Source organism: Conger conger, chromosome 10, assembly GCF_963514075.1.
Source record: "Conger conger chromosome 10, fConCon1.1, whole genome shotgun sequence".
NCBI lineage: Eukaryota > Metazoa > Chordata > Actinopteri > Anguilliformes > Congridae > Conger > Conger conger.
The window spans coordinates 16922716-16942404 of record NC_083769.1 but is presented as its reverse complement, the minus strand read 5'-3'; the positions used below and the strand labels follow the sequence as shown (position 1 = coordinate 16942404).

Below are 19689 nucleotides of genomic sequence, written 5' to 3'. Positions count from 1 at the left end.
CCGTATATAGGCTGGCTCGCGGTTGGACCAACCCAACATTAAGAGAGAACAGAACGTCATTGTCCTGCCGTTGCATTTTAATGAGCACGGCCGAGTAGACAAGGATTTATTTTCAAATCAAATTGATCAAATCGGCGAAGCTACAAAGGTTTTTGAAAGCCCTTCATCTGTTTAGCTAGAATACGTCAGCCTGTTAGCGAAAGCACTCTAGATTTCATGTGCCAATTCGAGTGGACATTCCTTTCCTTCAGCATCTGGTTTCTGGAGCTTTCATTCTTATGTTCTTCAAGGATTTAACAGAAGACACTGTTCTTCAAACCACAGGAATGAGAGCCCTGTTCAGACAAAGAAAATTGTATAACGGGAGGCACCCCATACATTTGACACTGCATCCAGGGCTGATTAAAAACATACCAACCTTTATGGGAACTACAACTACCAGTACAATGCAACCACTGTTGCTGTTGCTGTGGTGGCGTCCAATGTTTTACTGGATTTCACTTAAACTCCAAATTCATCTTGATGGCCAGATCACTGTGTGGCTAAATAAAAATTAAAAAGAAAAAATGCTACTGCTTCCAGAAAAAAAGAAAACACAGCAGAACAGAAAAGTTGTATCCATTGAGAGAGAAGCAAACCTCTGGAAGAAGCAACCCTCTGGAGGAGAAAAACAACACTAACTAACAACAATAACTATAACAACACACTAGTTAGGCACATAAATGAATGCCCACCATTCTACATGAGAGTGTGGCAAAAACAACAAAACCACCAATCACGAGTCTCAGGAGTATGTGCAATTTCCAGAGTCGGACACTAGGTGTCACTATTCAGCCTCTCGGTGGCGAGAGAGGAGAGTTGAACAAACAGTATGACCAATTTATCTCACTGCATTGCAGGTGCTCAAATAAAACCCTGACAACATCCTCCAAGAGTTTGGGGGCGGAATAATCTGCACGCCGACAATATTATGCAACACACTGGCATTGTGCACACACACAAGCTGAAATTACGTCCACACGCTGAGCCGTCTCCAGATGTCACAAACTAATCAACGTCCTGCCTCACTGTGAAATACTGACTAAAGGAGCAGGACTGACTGATTGGGAGTTCTCAAACTGACGAGGCAATGAGGGAGGAAAATCCTGCCCCTCCCGAAAATCTGTACCACCCTCCCATGTTGCTGAAACAGTAACAACTGCCGTTCCACATTCACCCTGTGAGGCCAGGGGGGAGGGCAAGTTTGGAGAGTGTGAAAGATCACCCATTTCCAAAGGCATTGACACGTTACAACTGACAAACACTTTGTCTGATTCGCTGGGCATTTTTCAGTTTTTTCTTTTTGGCAGAAGCTGAGAAACTCTGACTTAAACAACAGTTGCCATAAGAGGAATCTGATCTCTGGGGCACTGATCCGATCTCTAATTTGGATATGAATTTGTAATAAGCCATTCCTGTCATGTGACATACTAGTCACATGTCACATGAGAATGGATTTTCAAGTACAGGTTTATGCATTTTGATGTAGTGAAAAGGGAGATATTTCAGAGATTACATACGGGCGAAAATGACGGGCGCATATTAAGACTGACACGAAATACAGTAAGAAAAAGTGTGGTTTTAACAAATAGGTGTGGTTTTAACTCAACCTACTGGGCTTCATAGGAAGGTTTCCGTTTACAGTGAGCAGCAAACTGACTGAAATGCATTTAAAAAATTTCACTATTTAATTTGGCTGAACTGTCTATATTTATCACTGCTTCCACCTTTATTTATTTGTGCTAGGTGCTAAGCCCCGGCCACCGCCTCCTCGACAGGCCCAACATTGCCACTCGGTATGTCAAAATAGTGTTCCTGCCATACACCCCAAACCCTTGCACACCTCCCTGTTTTTAGCAAAGAAAAGTGCTTCCACGCTTTGTACCTTGCCATGGGAATCAGTTTCCTCTTCCTGGGCGGAGCCGGAGGGGGAGGGCGTGGCTGACTTACTTCCTGGAGGTGAGGGGGACCCGTAGGGCGGGACACCTCGCAGGCCGACCTGAGAGTGGAGCTGGGACAGAGCGCCCATGTGACGCGACAGTATCCTAGGTGATTGGTTTATCAGGGGGCTCTGATGGGCGGAGTCAAAATGTAGGCCATCTGGGCGAACCATCTCCTGGATCTGGGGGGGGAGAAGAAGAGGAGCTTTACTAAACTTTCCCCGTTCCCCATTGGCTGCTGCAGAACATGTGACCTCCCCAAGGCCTCCTGTGGAGGGAGGGGTTTGGGGGGGGGTATCATTGGGAACGCAGGGCCTTTTGGTTTTTTTGGGGGGACTGCAGGCGGGTGATACTGTACCCCTGCAGCTGACTGGAAGCAAACTTTACCCAATGTCCCCCTCTGGTCTTTGTGAAAACCAAACGGTGTAAAACTAGGGGTTGTAAAACGCTTTCAGTGACACAGAGCATTTTACAACGTTTCAACTTGAACAAAAACAAGCAAGAGATGGTCACCACGGCCAGTCGTGCCCACACCCTGGTTTCTCACCAGCGGACCCTGAAACTCACACGGTTTCTTACCAGCACGCCCAACAACTTGCATGCTAGGTTCACTGGGGTGATTCTGTTGAAGCGCCAGTAGGGAACATAAACACACAGGTAGAGAGTTTATGACAGCAGGTCAAGAATCACCACACAAATATCACCCAAAATGGTGGCGTAGCATTGTACGCTATGCGCAGCCGTGACTGCAATCTCACCCCCAACAGCCACAAGCCAAACTCCGCTCTGTTCGCTGGGAAAGTCTCGTGTGACATACGAGTGACAGTTTTTACGGGGTGCTCCAAACTCCTGGATGCCATCGGTCCTGCTCAACGAATATAGACCACCCCCACCCCCCCTCCCCGCACACACCCCCGCCCTGGTGCCTATTCTCATGTTCATTATTCCAAACGGATTAAGAGATTTTCCTCGTCCTTTGTCTTCGGTTGCTGAAAATAGAACACTGACGCTGAAGCTCTGGTCGTTTCGGCGCTTTGGGCTCGGACAGCTGAGAAACGGCCGCGCCCTTCGGAGGGAGACCGTGCATCGCGTGCCGCCCCCGGCTGTCAGGGAGGGGTCCAAAACAACGGAATGCGCAAATATTTCACAACAGTATGGGTAGTCCATGGCAACATCTCTCAGCTGGTCTTAAAGCATCTCTCAGCACGTCTACCACTCCCATGACCCACAGTATTTTTCTTATGCTGGCTGATGAATGAAGGCTGCGCTTATATGATGATGTATAGGAATGCATTCAGTCTAGGTCAAACCATAACAAAGCTCACTACCTACCAACACTGAATCAATTCCTGTGCAAAACCATTTCAACATCTGGCCTGATCAACTATTGTTTCCTGTTCCCTTCCACCATCTCTCTGAAAGTGAACTTTCCTTGGGCCCAGAAGGATATTAATGATACACTGACATGTTGATTCACTCTCTGCCTGTGTTTATAGTTCTTAAATTTGGGTTTCAAAATATGCATTTGACGGACCGACACTCTGCACCAAACCATTTTATAACTGTACAATAATTCAAGCTCATTGGTTGACAATTGGTTCGATTTGCCACAGCCAATGGCACAAGGGGGTTTCAATGTTAGAGTGTTCACAGAGAAGGGGGAGGGATAAACATTTGGTTGTGGTTTCAGGGTGTTTGCTGCTGCAATTCCTCTCTCAATTGTTAGTCTAAAATAACCGATTGTACCTTTAACTGATTTAGTTTTCCACTTTTTTCCACCAAAGAACTAAGACGGTTTAACTAAACCCTGCTGAGCCACATGTCACCGATGCCACACCTGATATTAGCGGCCTCTCGGCTGTTATCCAGGTATTTACGTCAACATACATCAGCAAAATTACACTGCTTACTGAATAATAAAAAAAACGCAATCAGTTCTGCATTCTGGTCCCAACAGCACTGCCCATTTGTGCTGGGTGGGGAATATGAAAGAGGAAATAGTGTTTTCCACAGCGCGCGCAACATTAACGGGCAGAACGGAATAGCTAACTAATCAGCACAAATTGCCAAGTTGTGCCCCGGCATCCGTTAATCTGGTGAAACATTCATAAGTAAAAACTAATTAGATTAACACCGCGCTAACAAGATAAGGTTGGAAGACCCCCGCAGATCTGATCTTAATAAACAGCGCTAAAGCTCACGAGGTGCAGGGCCCCGCGTTCGAAGCTCCTTTAATTGGCCCCAGTGGGTTGCTGGAGTTTAAAAAAACGTAGCGGCAGAGGCTAAGAAACCAAATTTTCTGCCGCTGCAAACGGCTCCCTTTTCCAGAGCGGTGCATTTTCCTCTGCCTCTGTGGTCGACAACAAAAGGGCCCCCGATCGAACAAAAGCATTCCTCCTCCCTGCGTTTCCCTCCCCCCATCCCCCCACCCTACATTTAAATAATAATTCAGAATGCCATCGCTCCAATTTCCAAACACGTTGAAGTGGGCTTCAGAAAAAAAAAAAATCCATTAATTTTCTATTTTGTGCAGAGAAGCCCCTTTTTTTGTGGAGGTTTCGCAAACCAAGAAGCACTGAAAAACCAATTAATCAAACATGAATGGGCTATCGTTGCTAGAGACCGGGCTATTTCCATAGCAACAGCCTCGGGGTAGGATCCTCACCCTTTAAGCGGGGCCTGTAATGTCTCTCCACACACAACACAAACAGACAGCTGAAGCAGAGGAAAGGAACCAGGGGCCAGACTGGGAGATTTTATTTCCCATACTAAAGTACTCCTTGAAGATTAAGGTATGGGCAGATTTTAGGAAGTAGCAGAAAGACCCAGTTCTGTTCTCTTAATTGAGAGAGAATCATTTATATTTTTTCAGCCAGCTTCGATTCTATTCAGCTTGATTCCTTGCAGGTTTTCTGGTAGAGGTGCTGGTTAGATTCTGATCATTGTTTTCAAGCTGGCAGCAGCATTAATGGACACATTTAAGGAGTATAGGCAGGTAAAATTAAAACATTTTAAGGAAACAAAAATGAACTCCGCTGTGGTTGAACCTGCATCCTCTTCATTATCATATTTTTCTCCCTAGATATCCATAAATGGACCTTGTGTGTGTGTGTGCATGCGTGTGTGTGAGTGAGTATAAAAACTGTGCACAAACATGCAAAAACCACCACCCATATTTCTGGAACCTTTAGCAGTGCTCATGGCTTTCACCCTGAGCCTCATTTTGGATCGACGTAATCTCAAACTCCATCCTCTTTGACAACCTTGAAGTTAAAGCAAGGCGGTATTTCAGAGCTTCCAGTTTGCAGCATGCAGTATCTAATGAGGCGATAGACTTGCTCCTCCACGTTTGAGCTTTTCAGAGCCCTGTCTCTGCAGCTGCTGCTCTCCGCTAAAGCAGGCCATGTGACTGCTCTACAAACGTTATGGAAGAATATTAGAATGGTTGTTGGTTGCCATAGGTACTATATGGTAATGTTCCATGATGTCATCTGCAAGAGGGGGAGGGGGGAAGCTCATGTCTCGGCAACTTGCTTTGTTAGACTTCCCAGTGCACTACCCGTGCAGGTTGAGAGGTGGAAAAAGGTAGAGTTTTTGTCCGTTTTCAAACCTGGAAGCTATTGTTTCCCCCCCAAAAAATGTTTAATTTAATGGTCTGAGACACATGAATGTGTGTCGTGACACAGAACCTATCACACACATCACACAGCCAAATAGACACGGACAGACATGCTATCTGCTCCCCAGTAAACCACCTAGAATACAAATCTTCATGCCGGGACTAATTTTGCTGTACTTTTCCTTGCTTTCCAAAAACAACTAAAGTTAAAGATTGCTGCCTCGATTATGCCTATATTTTGTTATAAATGTAGCGATAATTTTGTGATAAGTCATCATGATATTGTACCTTCTGACACATCATTATTGCTAAAGTCAAATCCCCTTTCTGCACCAATGATGACCGTATTCCATCAGTTACATTCATCTCATTATTAATTTGAATGTAATATAGAGTGAATGTTGAGCATGTCTGGGTGGAGCAGGTCATAAACGGTAGGCGATGCCTTTTTACTGTAGGTTACATGTTCATTAAGGTTTATTACCAAGTTTTACCGAGTGTTTACAGAATACATGGTAGCTGCACATGCTACCTTACTGGGCCATTTGAGTGTCACAATAGCCGCACGTGAAATGTGAATGCTGTCCAGCCAACATGGTTTATAGAGGTGGTATCCTCCTTTTGTATATTGGGTGCTAATGCTTTTCTGTAATAACATGGTTAATATTACAATTATTTGTAGTTTTGTTAGTAAGAAGTTTTATGAAATCAAAGTGTTTGTTTTGTCAGTACAGACGAAGATGATGGCTATAAAGGAAAAAGTATATCCGAATTAAATTAATGTGCAAATTAGAGAATAATTAATGGAATGAAACAGAAATGCCTCTGGAATTTAAAAAGGTGCCAAACTGAAATTTAAGTTGGAGAATTATTTAAACTATAGTGATGTTATTATCCATTGACAGTGTACTAAAACATAATGGTGGTAATTTAATTGTCATTGCATATTCACACTTGTGAGGGAAAGTAGACATGGTTTACATGTTCTGGGGAATTTTGATTTATTGAAAAATGTAAAGGTTTATTGTTAATAAATAAATAAGATAATATAATGTTTAAATAATGTTTAAATAATGAGATAATTAAGCTACTGATGAGGAAACACTGCTAGCATTGCAATTGTGATCTTTCTCCCCTTTCCTGGGGTACAACACAGATGTGATTACTTTTTATTATAACAAGTTCATTTAAAAAGACAAACTTTAAATAATTATATCACAACAACCACAAACCTGCGATTTTTAGATGTAGAGTAATTAATCAGAACAAAATTAAATTCCTGGTTAGTGAGGCAATTTAGGAAATACTGTAGACAAGTGAAAAAAAGTTGCTGAAACAAAACGTACTGCTCCAAAGCCACTGATTAGTTTAGTGTAAATGTGTGAAAGTGCAAATAGCTTCAGTGCATCTTCTATTCGCACCACGCACTGTGCAAAATCACTACTTCAACTGGAACATACGTGTATTAATAATTTCATAATTTCCTAAAACACAGGTGAATTCTTTGTTGTGCAGGTAGCTGTTGAAATTGTACTTCCCTCTAGGGTCTTTCAGTGCACTTGTCCCTGGTTATGGGTATGCACTTTGTACTTTGTAGTACATCGCTCTGGATAAAAGTGTCTGCCAAATGCCATTAATGTAATGTAATGTAAAAATATAAAGCAAAGAGGATTCACGTGAGCACACGCCTGCCGGCCCCGTGCAGGTTGTTTTCCTGGCCGAAGGTCTTCAACTTAGACACGTTTTCGGCAGCAGGAGATGAGGAATCAGAAAGCTGCTGTCCTTCCGTGTTTGGCTTTGAAACGGTTCCACGCGCGGCTTGGTTTGCGAGCGGCAGTTTATCGGCCTTGTCAGGGGAGAATCTCAGCGAGGGTTTGACTGACTTACAGGTCCGTGGAACAACAACGGCGAACTCAGCGGCGACACTTGCACAATCGATATTTCAGATCCTTGTCCGTTTACCACCGTGCATAATGCACTCCTTAGACCACATCCCTCCTGACCCCACAATTATTATTCAGTAACATTGTTTTTTATTCACTTATTATTACTTATACTTCCTGAGTACTGGCGAAAACAAAAGATCCTGTCAAAACATTGTTACGCTATGTTACATTATATTAATTTAGCAAAAACTTATCCAGGCCCACTTACAATGAAAGAGAACATCCGCACATTCACATCAGTAACATGAGCAGTCGTGCCAGGCCAGGCAATGGACATTCCCACTCCAGCGATAACCAGTTAACCAGTAATAAAAATGGAAATTATGAATACATACAGATTACATAAGTATAAATGAGAAATGCAACAACTGAAAATATGACCATAAACCCATAAAAAGGAATACACTGTTGAGTTGAGTTTTGTCGGGGGAAAAAAACAGAAGTGCAGAAGTAGTCAGCCATTTACACATGGGCACCACAGTGTTGCTTCCTAATTATTGTTTTGTGGGGAGGGGGAGGGGGGTGCAGTCTGAAACATCCGGAAACATCCGGAGACCACCAGCGTTTACTGCAGACAGTAGTTAAAACTCAGGTGACATATCTTCATGGCTTGACTACCAACATCCTGCTTTTTTTATTATTTAAAAAATATAAACTCATGATTGCTTTTGGTGGCAGAGCACTCGGCACTCAAGTTATTTTGGAGGGCCCGGTCACCAGAAACCCCATTTAGTCAAGGAATGCTTTCTGCGGCCTCAGTGTGTGCGTCCAACCAAGCACTGTCCCTGGGTTGCCATGCACACGGATTGGCCCTGGCGCTCAACCTCTCAGTGCCAATAAAAGTCTAGCTGGGTTTTCAGCTGGCCTCCTTCCTCTGCCATCGGTCGAGGTGAGCAACCGAATGGCTGGCTCCGCCCTCCGCAGGGGCGGGCCCTGTTGCCATGGACCTTTTGCCACCTCTCAGTGACATAATTAAGGCTCCAGTGCTCCGGGATGATGTAACGGGGTCTGTCTTCGGCTCCAGGGCCCCATAATCAGCCCCGGCACGTGGGGGGGGGGCGGTGGAAGGGGGCGTTTCTGGACTTATCTGGTGCGTGCCCTACAAGAAAGCCCCAAAGCCAGCTAAATGCTGGCACCCATACCCATGTGTGTGTGCGAAACTGCCCACCCCCCTGTGTGTGTGTGGAGGTGCCCACCCCCCTGTGTGTGTGTGGAGGTGCCCACCCCCCTGTGTGTGTGTGGAGGTGCCCACCCCCCTGTGTGTGTGTGGAGGTGCCCACCCCCCTGTGTGTGTGTGCGGAGGCGCCCACACCCCCCAGTGTGTGTGTGGAGGTGCCCACCCCCCTGTGTGTGTGTGCGGAGGTACCCACACCCCCCAGTGTGTGTGCGGAGGTGCCTATTCACCTCCCCTGTGCGTGTGGAACTTCCCACCCCCCTGTGCGTGTGTGGAGGTGCCCACACCCCGCTGTGTGTGTGCGGAGGTGCCCATTCACCCCCCCCCCCCACCCCGTGTGTGGAACTGCCACCCCCCTGTGTGTGTGTGCGGAGGTGCCCACACCCCCCAGTGTGTGTGGAACTGCCCACCCCCCTGTGTGTGGAACTGCCCACACCCCCCAGTGTGTGTGCGGAGGTGCCTATTCACCTCCCCTGTGTGTGTGGAACTGCCCACCCCCCTGTGTGTGTGTGGAGGTGCCCACACCCCCCTGTGTGTGTGTGCGGAGGTGCCCACACCCCCCTGTGTGTGTGGAACTGCCCACACCCCCCTGTGTGTGTGGAACTGCCCACCCCCCCGTGTGTGTGGAAGTGCCCACCCCCTTGTGTGCGGAGGTGCCCATTCACCCTCCCCCATGTGTGTGTGGAACTGCCCTCCCCCATGTGTGTGTGTAAATTCCCATGGCCAACGGGGTTGGCACGCAGGACTGCACCAGGAGGGGGCGCGGTTGAGCGTTTTCACGAGCTCGTTGTAAACGGCGACGGCAGCCCCAGCGGGCGAGAGGAACGCTCCCTCCACCGCGGCGAACGTGCGTGGCGCTCCAGAAGCTTCTCCGGCGCCGGGTTATCTCGGGCGCACGGATGACTGCACCGAGCCCCGCGTCTGCCAAACGGAGCCGGCGGCGGCATTCGGGGGAGGGGAGGGGAGGCGGGGGTCGGGGATTCCTGAGTGGGCCGGAGCTCCCCGGCCCAGCCGCTCTGCCGGTATCTTGCTGAGAAGCACTGGCTTACCCGCGCAGGTTCACAGTTGCTATTGTAAAACCACAGAGCGTTTAATTGAAACAAATGACTATAATAATACAACATTATCCCCTCAGGCTCACAGGCATGGCAGCTTTAATTACTGCTGTGCTGAGTGCTCGCCGCTGATCCTTCAAAGGAACAGCCAACACATTTTAAACAGAGGAAGCGGGGTGTGCGCTCACGCTCTCTTTCTCCCGCTTTCCCCCCTCTCTCTATCTCTCCTTCTCCTCCCCCTCTCTCCTGCTCTCACACTCTCTCCTGCGCTTTCTCTCTCTCTCTCTCCGTTTTCTGCTTCTCTCCTCAAGTCGTCTCCGCTCCCATTTCTTTCCTTCCCTCTATCCTACTCTTGCCACCTCTCTTCCTTTTTTCTCTCCCCCTCCTTCCATTATTTCTCATTCTCTGTGTCTCTCTCTTTCAGCCTGCCTTTCTCTAGCTCAGTATGAAATGAGCAGGGTCCCTCACACTGTGCCCTCCCACCTTAAACTCAATACTCAAAGAGAATACTTCCAGATAGTAGAAGGAGATGAGTGGAGGAAAGGAGGATACATTTTTGGGATGCACTCTGGGATGTCCCATGGGCCACTGGTGCAGTCTTATGTGACAGTCCTGAGGACGGCCCATCCACGCCCGTATCAGGATGACCCAGCCTGCAGCAGCATGGACACCATTGAAAAGAGCCAAAATGGACGCTTGACGTTAAGCTATTCTCAACAGTGCATTATTCGCTGCATTGTTCTTTATGCACTAATGTGCAATAGTTGAGACAATACTTCCTGTGAAAAGCCTGCCTTTCTTCAAAGTTAACAGATTCTGCCCAGATTTAATTGTTTACCTTCGCGCCAATTCCAGGAATACAGCTAATGTGACGTTCAGCTTCAAATCTCTTTGGCCTTGCCATTATAAATTATTCATTAGTCTTAACAGTTGCCAATGGTAATTTAAATTAACGGTCATGCATATTCATCAAATGTAATGAATATGGATTTGTTTTTAATGTTAGGTCATTCGGTGATGCGTTTTCTTGCCCCTTCTATTTGCGCTAACCTGTTACACCCTCAAGAAAATAAAAAATAAATCCTTGTTTACAAGTGTGTATGTTTAGACATTCCGTCATGAGCCCTGGCTTCGCTTTTGCGGCTGAGAAAATACGCCATTTTTCTTTCGCTGATGTATAAAATGTCATCCCTTGGCATATGTCTTTTTGCAATACGAAAACCCATTTAAAAAAAATCCTTCCACCTGCACCATATAGCTGATTTATATAGAAACAGTGGCGGGCCCTCTAATACCTATTTTGTTCAAGGGCAGTGGCGCAATTAAAATATGGCAATGCTTTCAGTGAGTATTGATGGATCCGCCATTTCACTTTCAACATTTGGGTTCTTCATTCTCAGCAGCAGCTGCTGTGGCGGGTTTGAAAAAAATGTTTTTACCCAGGAAATATGTATTTCATAGTTTAATTCTTTTATTCATAGCAGCCTGCCGCTCCCTCTGAGAGGTGCAAATAAAGCGTTTTTTTTCTCTCACCGCATTTACTGCTGGTTCAGCATGTTCCTAACGAGCCTACTTCAAATCGCACCTCGTATAAAAGAATCATACTACTAAAAGGATGATTTTGAATTCTACCTTTTTAAGGGCCGGATCCGAAAGAGAAAAAGAGTTTCTGTTAATTTCCACGGCCACAGCAATATTTCAGTGCAGCTGCAGTTACGGTTCTCGCAACCGTGATAAACATCTTCTAAGGTCACGGCTAAGATGGTAAAATTCCACACTGCGGTCAGAAAACCGTCACCAATTCCCCTCACTGCTGTTAGCCTCTCTCTCATTGGTTGATGCCATCCATTGCGTTTCTGACTCATCTGGGCGTTAAACGGTTCGCTTTCCTTTCCTAGAGTGACGGAGGTTACCCATGGTGGAAACCTCAGCAGATTTGGTATAACCGTTTTTAATGTCATGTAACACAATATTGGCTTTATGTCATCCATATGCAAGATTAAGTTACGCCAAAAACAGATAAACCCTCAACCAGCCGCTGCCAATCATTTTCATTTTGTCATGAGTTTAAATAAGAGGACAGTCAGGAGGCAAAAAACATAGCCCACTGTTTTCAATCATTTCTAGCTGTTTTTTTCACGGACTATAGTCAACCTTATGTATGTTGAGTATGCTACCAGCGAATCCCCCAGATTGCACAAACCTTTGACTTGAATCAATGCAGCCTTATAGCTTGTGGTTTGGCCAAGGCCATCACCAACCCAAATATAGCAGTATGCTGGTGTACATTTAACAAGGTCTTACAAAGCTTGGATAATAGCCCTGACTGCTATAAGAACTCCATAATTTGGCCACAGTGATTTTGGCAGCCCTTTTCTCCCCAAAACCATCATTTCGCTCATGAAACATTTAGATACTTAAACATCTGGATGCATGTGATTTGGGGGCTACTGTAGGGGAATACCTTATTGGGATCTCAGAATTGACACTCAACTGGGAAAGTGTCCAAAAAGCGCTGCTAAATGCAAATATATTTTTATAAATGTTAATTTTATGGAGACAGAACACTCCATCTCTGCTAGTGCTAGTGAAGCTAAAGTTAGAAGTGTCCTAATTTACCGTTTCTGTGTGAATATTCATGAAAGGGACGTAGTCCGGTACATTGGATTTGAAATGAAATAATAAATGTCAGGTTAAAGTGCCGACTGTTCCCTTAAATTTTTTCCATTTTGTTCTTATTTCTCAGTCTCATAATGGCTTACTTGACTGTCATTGGCACAACACTGGACCACATGTTGACAAACGCCAATAACAGACTCCAAAGGCAGAAACAGCCTATAATCAAGACTGGATATTGAAAGATTTCTTTGACCTGCACTAAAAAGAAATGAATACACCTGACTATTCAGAAACAGCTGAGAAGACAAGTGTCCAATTACTTTTGGTCCCCTAAAATGGAGGGGCCTGTATAAAAAGAGACGTGTCATATCAACTGATATGGATGTAAATACCCTCAAATTCAAGGGGACAGCCTGCACGTTAACCTCATTGTTTCATTTCAAATCCTAATCCCTGGACTACAGAGCCAAAAGAACAGAAATTGTACCAATTGCGCACTGTATGTAAGACTTTAGCACAGGGGTGTCAAACTGCCGCAGTGTCTGCAGGTTTTTGTGTTTTTTTTCTCCCAATCAGCTGTCAGTTAAGGCCGTGAGGACAAGGTGTGTGGGTTCTGTTGCCAATCAAAGACTTAAATGAACCGCAGGTGCCGAAAACAACCCAGAAAACCAGCAGACACTGCAGCCCTCCAGGACTGGAGTTTGAAATGTGCCTTCACAGTTGCTTCCCATAACATGGATTTGCATCCGTATATCAGAGCATTGGCTTATAATACATTATATATTCCAGAATATTCTACTGGATGTTGTGCATATTCGGGCGTCAAACGCTACATGCATGTCTGGGCATGTTTATTTGAAAATAATTATCATGCAAATAAACCTATGAGCCAAATATGCATTTAATAATTTACTGTGATATTGAAAAGACCAAAAATGAAATTCTATAGCCATCATTTGTTCAATTCATTTACCATCAATGCCAATTCTTTATGGGATACAAATGCAAAACAAACCTTTTTTCTTTTTTTTTAACTCAATCCAAAGGCTAATGAGAAATGAAAATGTATTTTTTAAACACAATGCAATCAAAAGCAACTTTCAATTTCTTGAAAATACTTCTTAATGTAGAGAGCTGCAGACTATCCCAAAGAAATTAGACTCCCCCTTTTCCCTGGAGATAATAAAAGAATTGAATTTTTTCTTATCGGTCATCTATTTTTTTTTTTCCCAGAGTAAGCTATTACTTGCTACCTCTGGTTGCTAGGCAACAGGAAATATTAATAGCAGCTTTTATTAGCCCTGCCTCACCAGAGGAGTACTAAAATGAGGAAGTGGAAAACATGAATGTGTTACATAAATCTTTAGACCTTTCTGGGTTCGCACAAGCCTCTGTTTGTGCGATGATTTATTGCTGTGACGCTTCATTTATGAGAAAAGAGCGTGTGCAATAGGAAAATGGAACATTACCCCGAAGGACTATTTGAAAATAAATAATTGCAAAGGTGAAAAGAAAGCTGTTTAAAAACCAGAGTTCTCTCTCGCCGAGATTTTATTGGTCTATTACGCAGAGAAGGGGGGGGGGGGGGGAAGAAGAAGAGCATTGCATTTTCTCTCCCGTTTAGTTTTTCCTTCTCTCTGGAAACAATATAAATTCATCAATTTACTATGAAGTATTCCCAATAAAACGGTTTGCAGGGCGCTGTTCCATCTGAACAGAAAGAATAAAAAACGCATCCATTTCAGCATGAGCCATAGCCCTCCCTCCCTCCCAAACAAGATTTATAAGGCAAGCAGGTAAGGGCTAAGTGTTACGACAACGCTTCTCTGCATCAGCCCACAATTTTGTATTTACAACACAACCCACCGGGCAATTAATAACACTCAGCTGTCGCTTAATTGTCATGGAAAACTCGATAAATATCGGTAAAAGGTGAGTGCATTATCAATGAGCTTAAGTGGCTCAGTGCGTGGTCCGTAAAGGCAGCCCGAACAAACAAATTGTGGACAATTTGGTTACACGGGTTGGCTTAATTGCAATCTCTCTCTCTCTTTCTCTCCCCTTCTCTCTCTCTTTCTCTTCATCAGAGAGAGGCAATTGCACACACAAATTACACTCTTGTTGGAAGATACCCCCGCCCCGCTCACACACAAATGCACAGTTTTCTGCGTATCATCCTGATTGCTTTATGTTCTCTGGGAGGCCTCTTGCTTGGATTGAACAAGCCAGTCGGTGAATAGCAGTCAGGTGCAAACCTATTGGATCTCTGTTGTTGAGTGTAGCCACTGTTTTAAGTGTAAACCTTGAAAAAAAGTATATTTATGGTTTGGACAGCTATGGTCCCCATGCATTTTAAAACGCTCCCTTTAATTGCACGTCTGCCTCCTGCTTCAATTGGGTCCTTTTATGAACTAAGAGCCTCTCGCAAGTGCCTTACTCCACTGACTGATGGAAAAGAAATTGGCTGCTTTGAATGAACACATTTCTTAAGTAGCTGCAGCCTCTAGATCAATATTCCAATTTCTCCCTCCACTGCCTTGCAATTGTGGGGGAATGTATGCTGGCATGCAAATAACACACACACACACAAACACACACACACAAGAATACATACAGGCAAACACACATGCACGCACACACCTCACAAAGACGTACATACACAAGCACGCACACACACACACACACATACTCCTCACTCAGACGTACATACACATGCACACACACAAACACACAATCCTCACACAGACGTACATACACATACACACACGCACGCACACAAACACACACACCTCACACAGACGTACATACACATACACACACACACGCACACAAACACACACACCTCACACAGACGTAGATACACATACACACACGCATGCACACAAACACACACACCTCACACAGACGTACACACACATGCACACACGAACGCACACAAACACACACACCTCACACAGACGTACACACACACGCACATCCATGCACACCCAGACAAACACACACACATGCACACATCTTACACAGATGTACAAACACAAACACATGCACACAAACACACACTTCACACACATACACATGCACACATACACACATACACATGCACACACACAAACAAACACACACATGTACAGACACATACACATGAACACGCAAGCACACACTTCACACACATACACACCACACACACACACTCTTTTTTTAAATGTTTTTGTTCGTTTCCGATTTTTCCAGTTTTCTCCAAATTTAGTAGCCGATTGTACCCTATCTATTCCAATTGCCCATGTGTTAGATAGGGATACACTCGGTGTGCAACTGCAGTGAACTGATGACTGAATCAAGGTCCATCACTTTAGCTGTGAGCCCCCGTGGCACCACACACACACTTTCTGTCACATGCTCACACATGCTCTCTCTTTGTCATACACATCAACAAGCTCTTTCACTTACTCTCACACGCACTCACACATACAGCAAACACACAGGCACATAAACACACAAACACACGTAGACACGTTGTCGGCCTGTTTTTATTACTGTATGTTATTACTGTCCGACAGCCAGACGCTTCCGACCAATTATGGTCCAAATTAAAGTGTGGTTGCAGTTTTTTAGAAAATGCATTACACCCAATTAAATACAGATATACACCATGCCATGGGTGAGCATTTTCAGCATGAATATTTATAATGCAAACTTACATTTAAATGAGATGAAAGTATACGATGTTGAATTATTCACAGAGCAATCTATTATTTATTTTGGTCAATTCTATGATTAGAAGAGCAGAATGGGAAAGAAACGGTTGCCTGCACAGTCTCTAGTTAACATTTTTCATACTGCATGAAGTAATCAATTTCAAGGTACTGAAATGTGGTTTCTGACATTAATTTTAAACAGATTTGCTTTCCTGTTCAATCGTAATTGGTAAAAGGGCGGAGCTACTACAGGCTGTCAATCACAGACTCACGCTAACCAATCACAAATAATGACACAGTTTGACAGGTAACGTGACCGTTCGACCGGTTTTGGGGTTTCTCAAACCTGTCATTCCCATAAAGAACTCATGTCAGAGGGCAAATGTGACCAAATTAAACACAACTCAAATGCACCCCCGTTCTAAAATCTCAGGTACCGTGAATATGAAGTGGCAAATCTCTCAAAGCCAGTAGGAGCCATCCTGGTGCTAATACTCTTAGCCAACAGAACATGAGAGTGCATGGTTAATCGAGTGGCTGTCAAAATCAGGCAGTCTGACGGGGCCATGATGGACTAGAAATGGACGTTGAATTGGATTGTGAACGCACGCCTTTACTCAAAAATGCAATGTTTTGTCGTGCTGCTAAGCAATATGGCATGAGATGGCTTGGTATATTGTGGTCTAGAGGGTGCTGTTACTGTAGGCACAACTCAAAGCCGCGACTACTGTATATTCACAATATATTCTGTGTCTTAAGTGTCTTATTGCTTATATAAAACAGTGGTCTATCATTAACGTTATAGCCAAATAAGAGCACAGCAATTGCTGCCTATAGCTATGCGTTTAGTGGGGCGGTGATTATAGACATTCTGTGGCTAACTTTGGTGCTTTCTACATAGCTGCTTTCATGTCACATTAAGGCTATTGGAGTCCCAACACTCCCGGAACATGTAGCCTAACTTTCCTTTGCGTGAAGATATCCTAGGTAATGTTGAAGATGGCTGAAACCATTTTTTTCTCTTTTGCCGCTTTTTATAATGCTCATTTATAATGTGTATGTGTAATGTCCCATTCAGATTTTCCCTTTTCTTCTTTAATGTTTCAATCCTACATGGTTGACCAGATTACGCCTATCAAAACATTGAGTAGATCTTTCCAAATCAGGCCCAGGATTGGTTCCATTTAAATCAAACTCATGTAATTAATCTCTTGCTGTAGAGCATTAATCAGCTATGGTAATTTTATTCGTTAATTTAAAACGCGATTGGCTATGCAGCAGTCTGGGGAAAAAGGGTCATTCCAATGAAAGATAAAACATTTTATGGAACACATTAGATTTTCATCACACACATATGATTAAAATTTACACATTCAAACCTTAATCTTAACTATTAAGAAATTTTTATTGCCTATTCAATGGAATCCGACAGTCCTATTATAAACACAATTACCCTGGCGCTAACACCGACTATAACATTTAGAGAAGTGAATGGACTCCATATTCTCAGCAGTGGTCAGGGTAATTTTGTTTTATACATACTCTACATCCCGCATGCACATGCTCATTTGATCGATGTGCCACAGCAGCATTTTACTTTCAGATTGCATTAGTATTATTTTTAATGCATGCTATGCATGTGTGGTATATTTGCTCATGTAATCAGCATCAGTACGTAGCTGATAAGAAAGGCGCGGGTGACAGTGAACAGGCCATTCAGCCCAGCCAGGCTCTTGACTATGGCTCACGCTATCTGGAGAGCATCCACCAGCAACCATCTTATAACCAGCCGCCTCATTCTGCCAAGTAAAGGAGTGCACACCTGGAGTTTCCCATGGAAAGACAGCCACAATGAATGGCAGCCAACAAGGAAACCAACACTTAGATTAGTTTATCCAGCTGATGTCATCGCTCATCCAGCGAGACTAAAGCTGCATCCGCTCCTACGCGGCAGTGCCCCACCCAGGACCGAAGCCCGCGGCTCCCCGGTCCCAGGCCTGGGTCCCCCTGACCCCTCTCAGCCCCCCGTCCCTGGGCCCCTTGCCCCCCTCGGCAGGCCTCTCTCCTCAGCAGTCAGCACGGCGGGTCGAGCTGATGGAAGCGCATCTCACCATGTGCTGGCAGCAATATCTCATTCCCCAGACTGTCAGAACCAGAATGGGGCCGGTGCCGGGCCATATGACGTCTAATGGGCTTTTTTTCCCACCCCGCCCTCCTCCGTTCAAGCATTCCTTGCACTCCCACTCTTCTCTGTCCTGGAGGCTTCTGCAGATGTAGGAAGGGCGACCTTCATCCGCAAGGCTCCAGCCATTTCTCGGGATGAGTATATGCGTAAATGTGTAAATGCTGATTCGCCTAAATGGTTTTAATGCTGCTTCCTGGTGGGTTTGTTCTCATCAGATTAATCTACAGGGTTCAAGCTCTTATCTATCTACGCATGTGGTCACTTCCAGCACTTCGTCCTTCCCTCAGTGGGGTTTCAGTGCACGTCCCTGTCTACCAAATGCCTATACTGTAATGTAATGTAATGAATTGCCTGTCGGAAAACATTCCTTGCATTTAACTTTTTTGGTGAGTTTCGTCTTATTTTTCACACACAGGCTGTTTTGGCCTTTTTAAATACTTGGAGCCATGTTGGCAGCAATCAGTCAAAAAAGAAAGATCTCACTCTCACAGTGCCCATCTGGAGTCCATGTTCTTTGGTCACACGGCTTCCTGTGACCATACGCCCATATGCCCTGTTTGCATGCACATGCATGGCTGCTATATACATTCCAGCATCCCTGTCTCTTTATTTTAGCTTTGCATTAGCAGTGCTCTACGCTTCGACCGCTTTGGTAAATGTGTACCTTCCACAACAAATAAATTAATCTTGATGTCAGCTAGTGTTTTCTGAGTGTAGGTATGCCAGCTAGCTAGCTTAACACCTCATCCTGAAACATGGCTAGCATTTCTGATGGTCAATTTTTTTAAACAAAGTTTTTAAGCAATGATTTTGAAGGATTTTGGTGGGGGGGGCAAATCATAGGCATGGCAGGCTGCTGCCATGGTGGTACGCAAGCAGGAGCACCCAGCGGGACTCACCGAGTGCATCTGCCCAGACAGCAGGTGGCTCTCCTGACCCAGCATGTTGGACATCATGATGGCGGGCAGCTCCGGGTATGAGTAGGGGTTGATCAGGCCATTGTGGGGCAGGGAGTGGCAGAGGTAGCCCGACTCGGGGTCCATCAGGTGCAGCAGGGAGGGGTCGGGGTGGTTGGGTGGCGTTATGGGCGGGATCTCGTAATCCTCGTCGCCTGCTCCACCACCGCCACTCTGACCAGTGTAGTTCTAGAAGGACGGACAGAAAGAGATAGGTCAGGGGATATGCATCAGCATAATATTACTACAAGCCATATTTCTATATTGTAGACACTACTACTGCTTCTACTACTACCGCTGCTATTACCACTATTGCTAATTCTGCTGCTTCTACTACTGATTATGCTACTGCTACTACTGCTAGCAACAACAACAACAAATAATATTATTACTACTACTACTACTACTAATAAAAATGGTAGCTTTTGAATGAAATGCGCAGGTCTGTTCACACTATTAGC

At 44.7% G+C, this 19689-nt stretch overlaps 1 protein-coding gene across 3 annotated transcripts in view; it reads right to left on the bottom strand.

Moving 5' to 3' along the window:
• LOC133138939 (TOX high mobility group box family member 2-like) overlaps positions 1-19689 on the bottom strand; it is a 123562-nt gene that overhangs the window by 21421 nt on the left and 82452 nt on the right. For 2 of the 3 annotated variants that reach the window (XM_061258094.1, XM_061258095.1), the window contains 2 exons: positions 19172-19417; positions 1925-2161 (listed from right to left, as the gene is read on the bottom strand). In XM_061258094.1, coding sequence (XP_061114078.1) covers positions 1925-2161; positions 19172-19417 — 483 coding nt within the window. The remainder of the gene's footprint in view (positions 1-1924; positions 2162-19171; positions 19418-19689) is intronic. The other variant, XM_061258096.1, reaches the window with a different exon arrangement.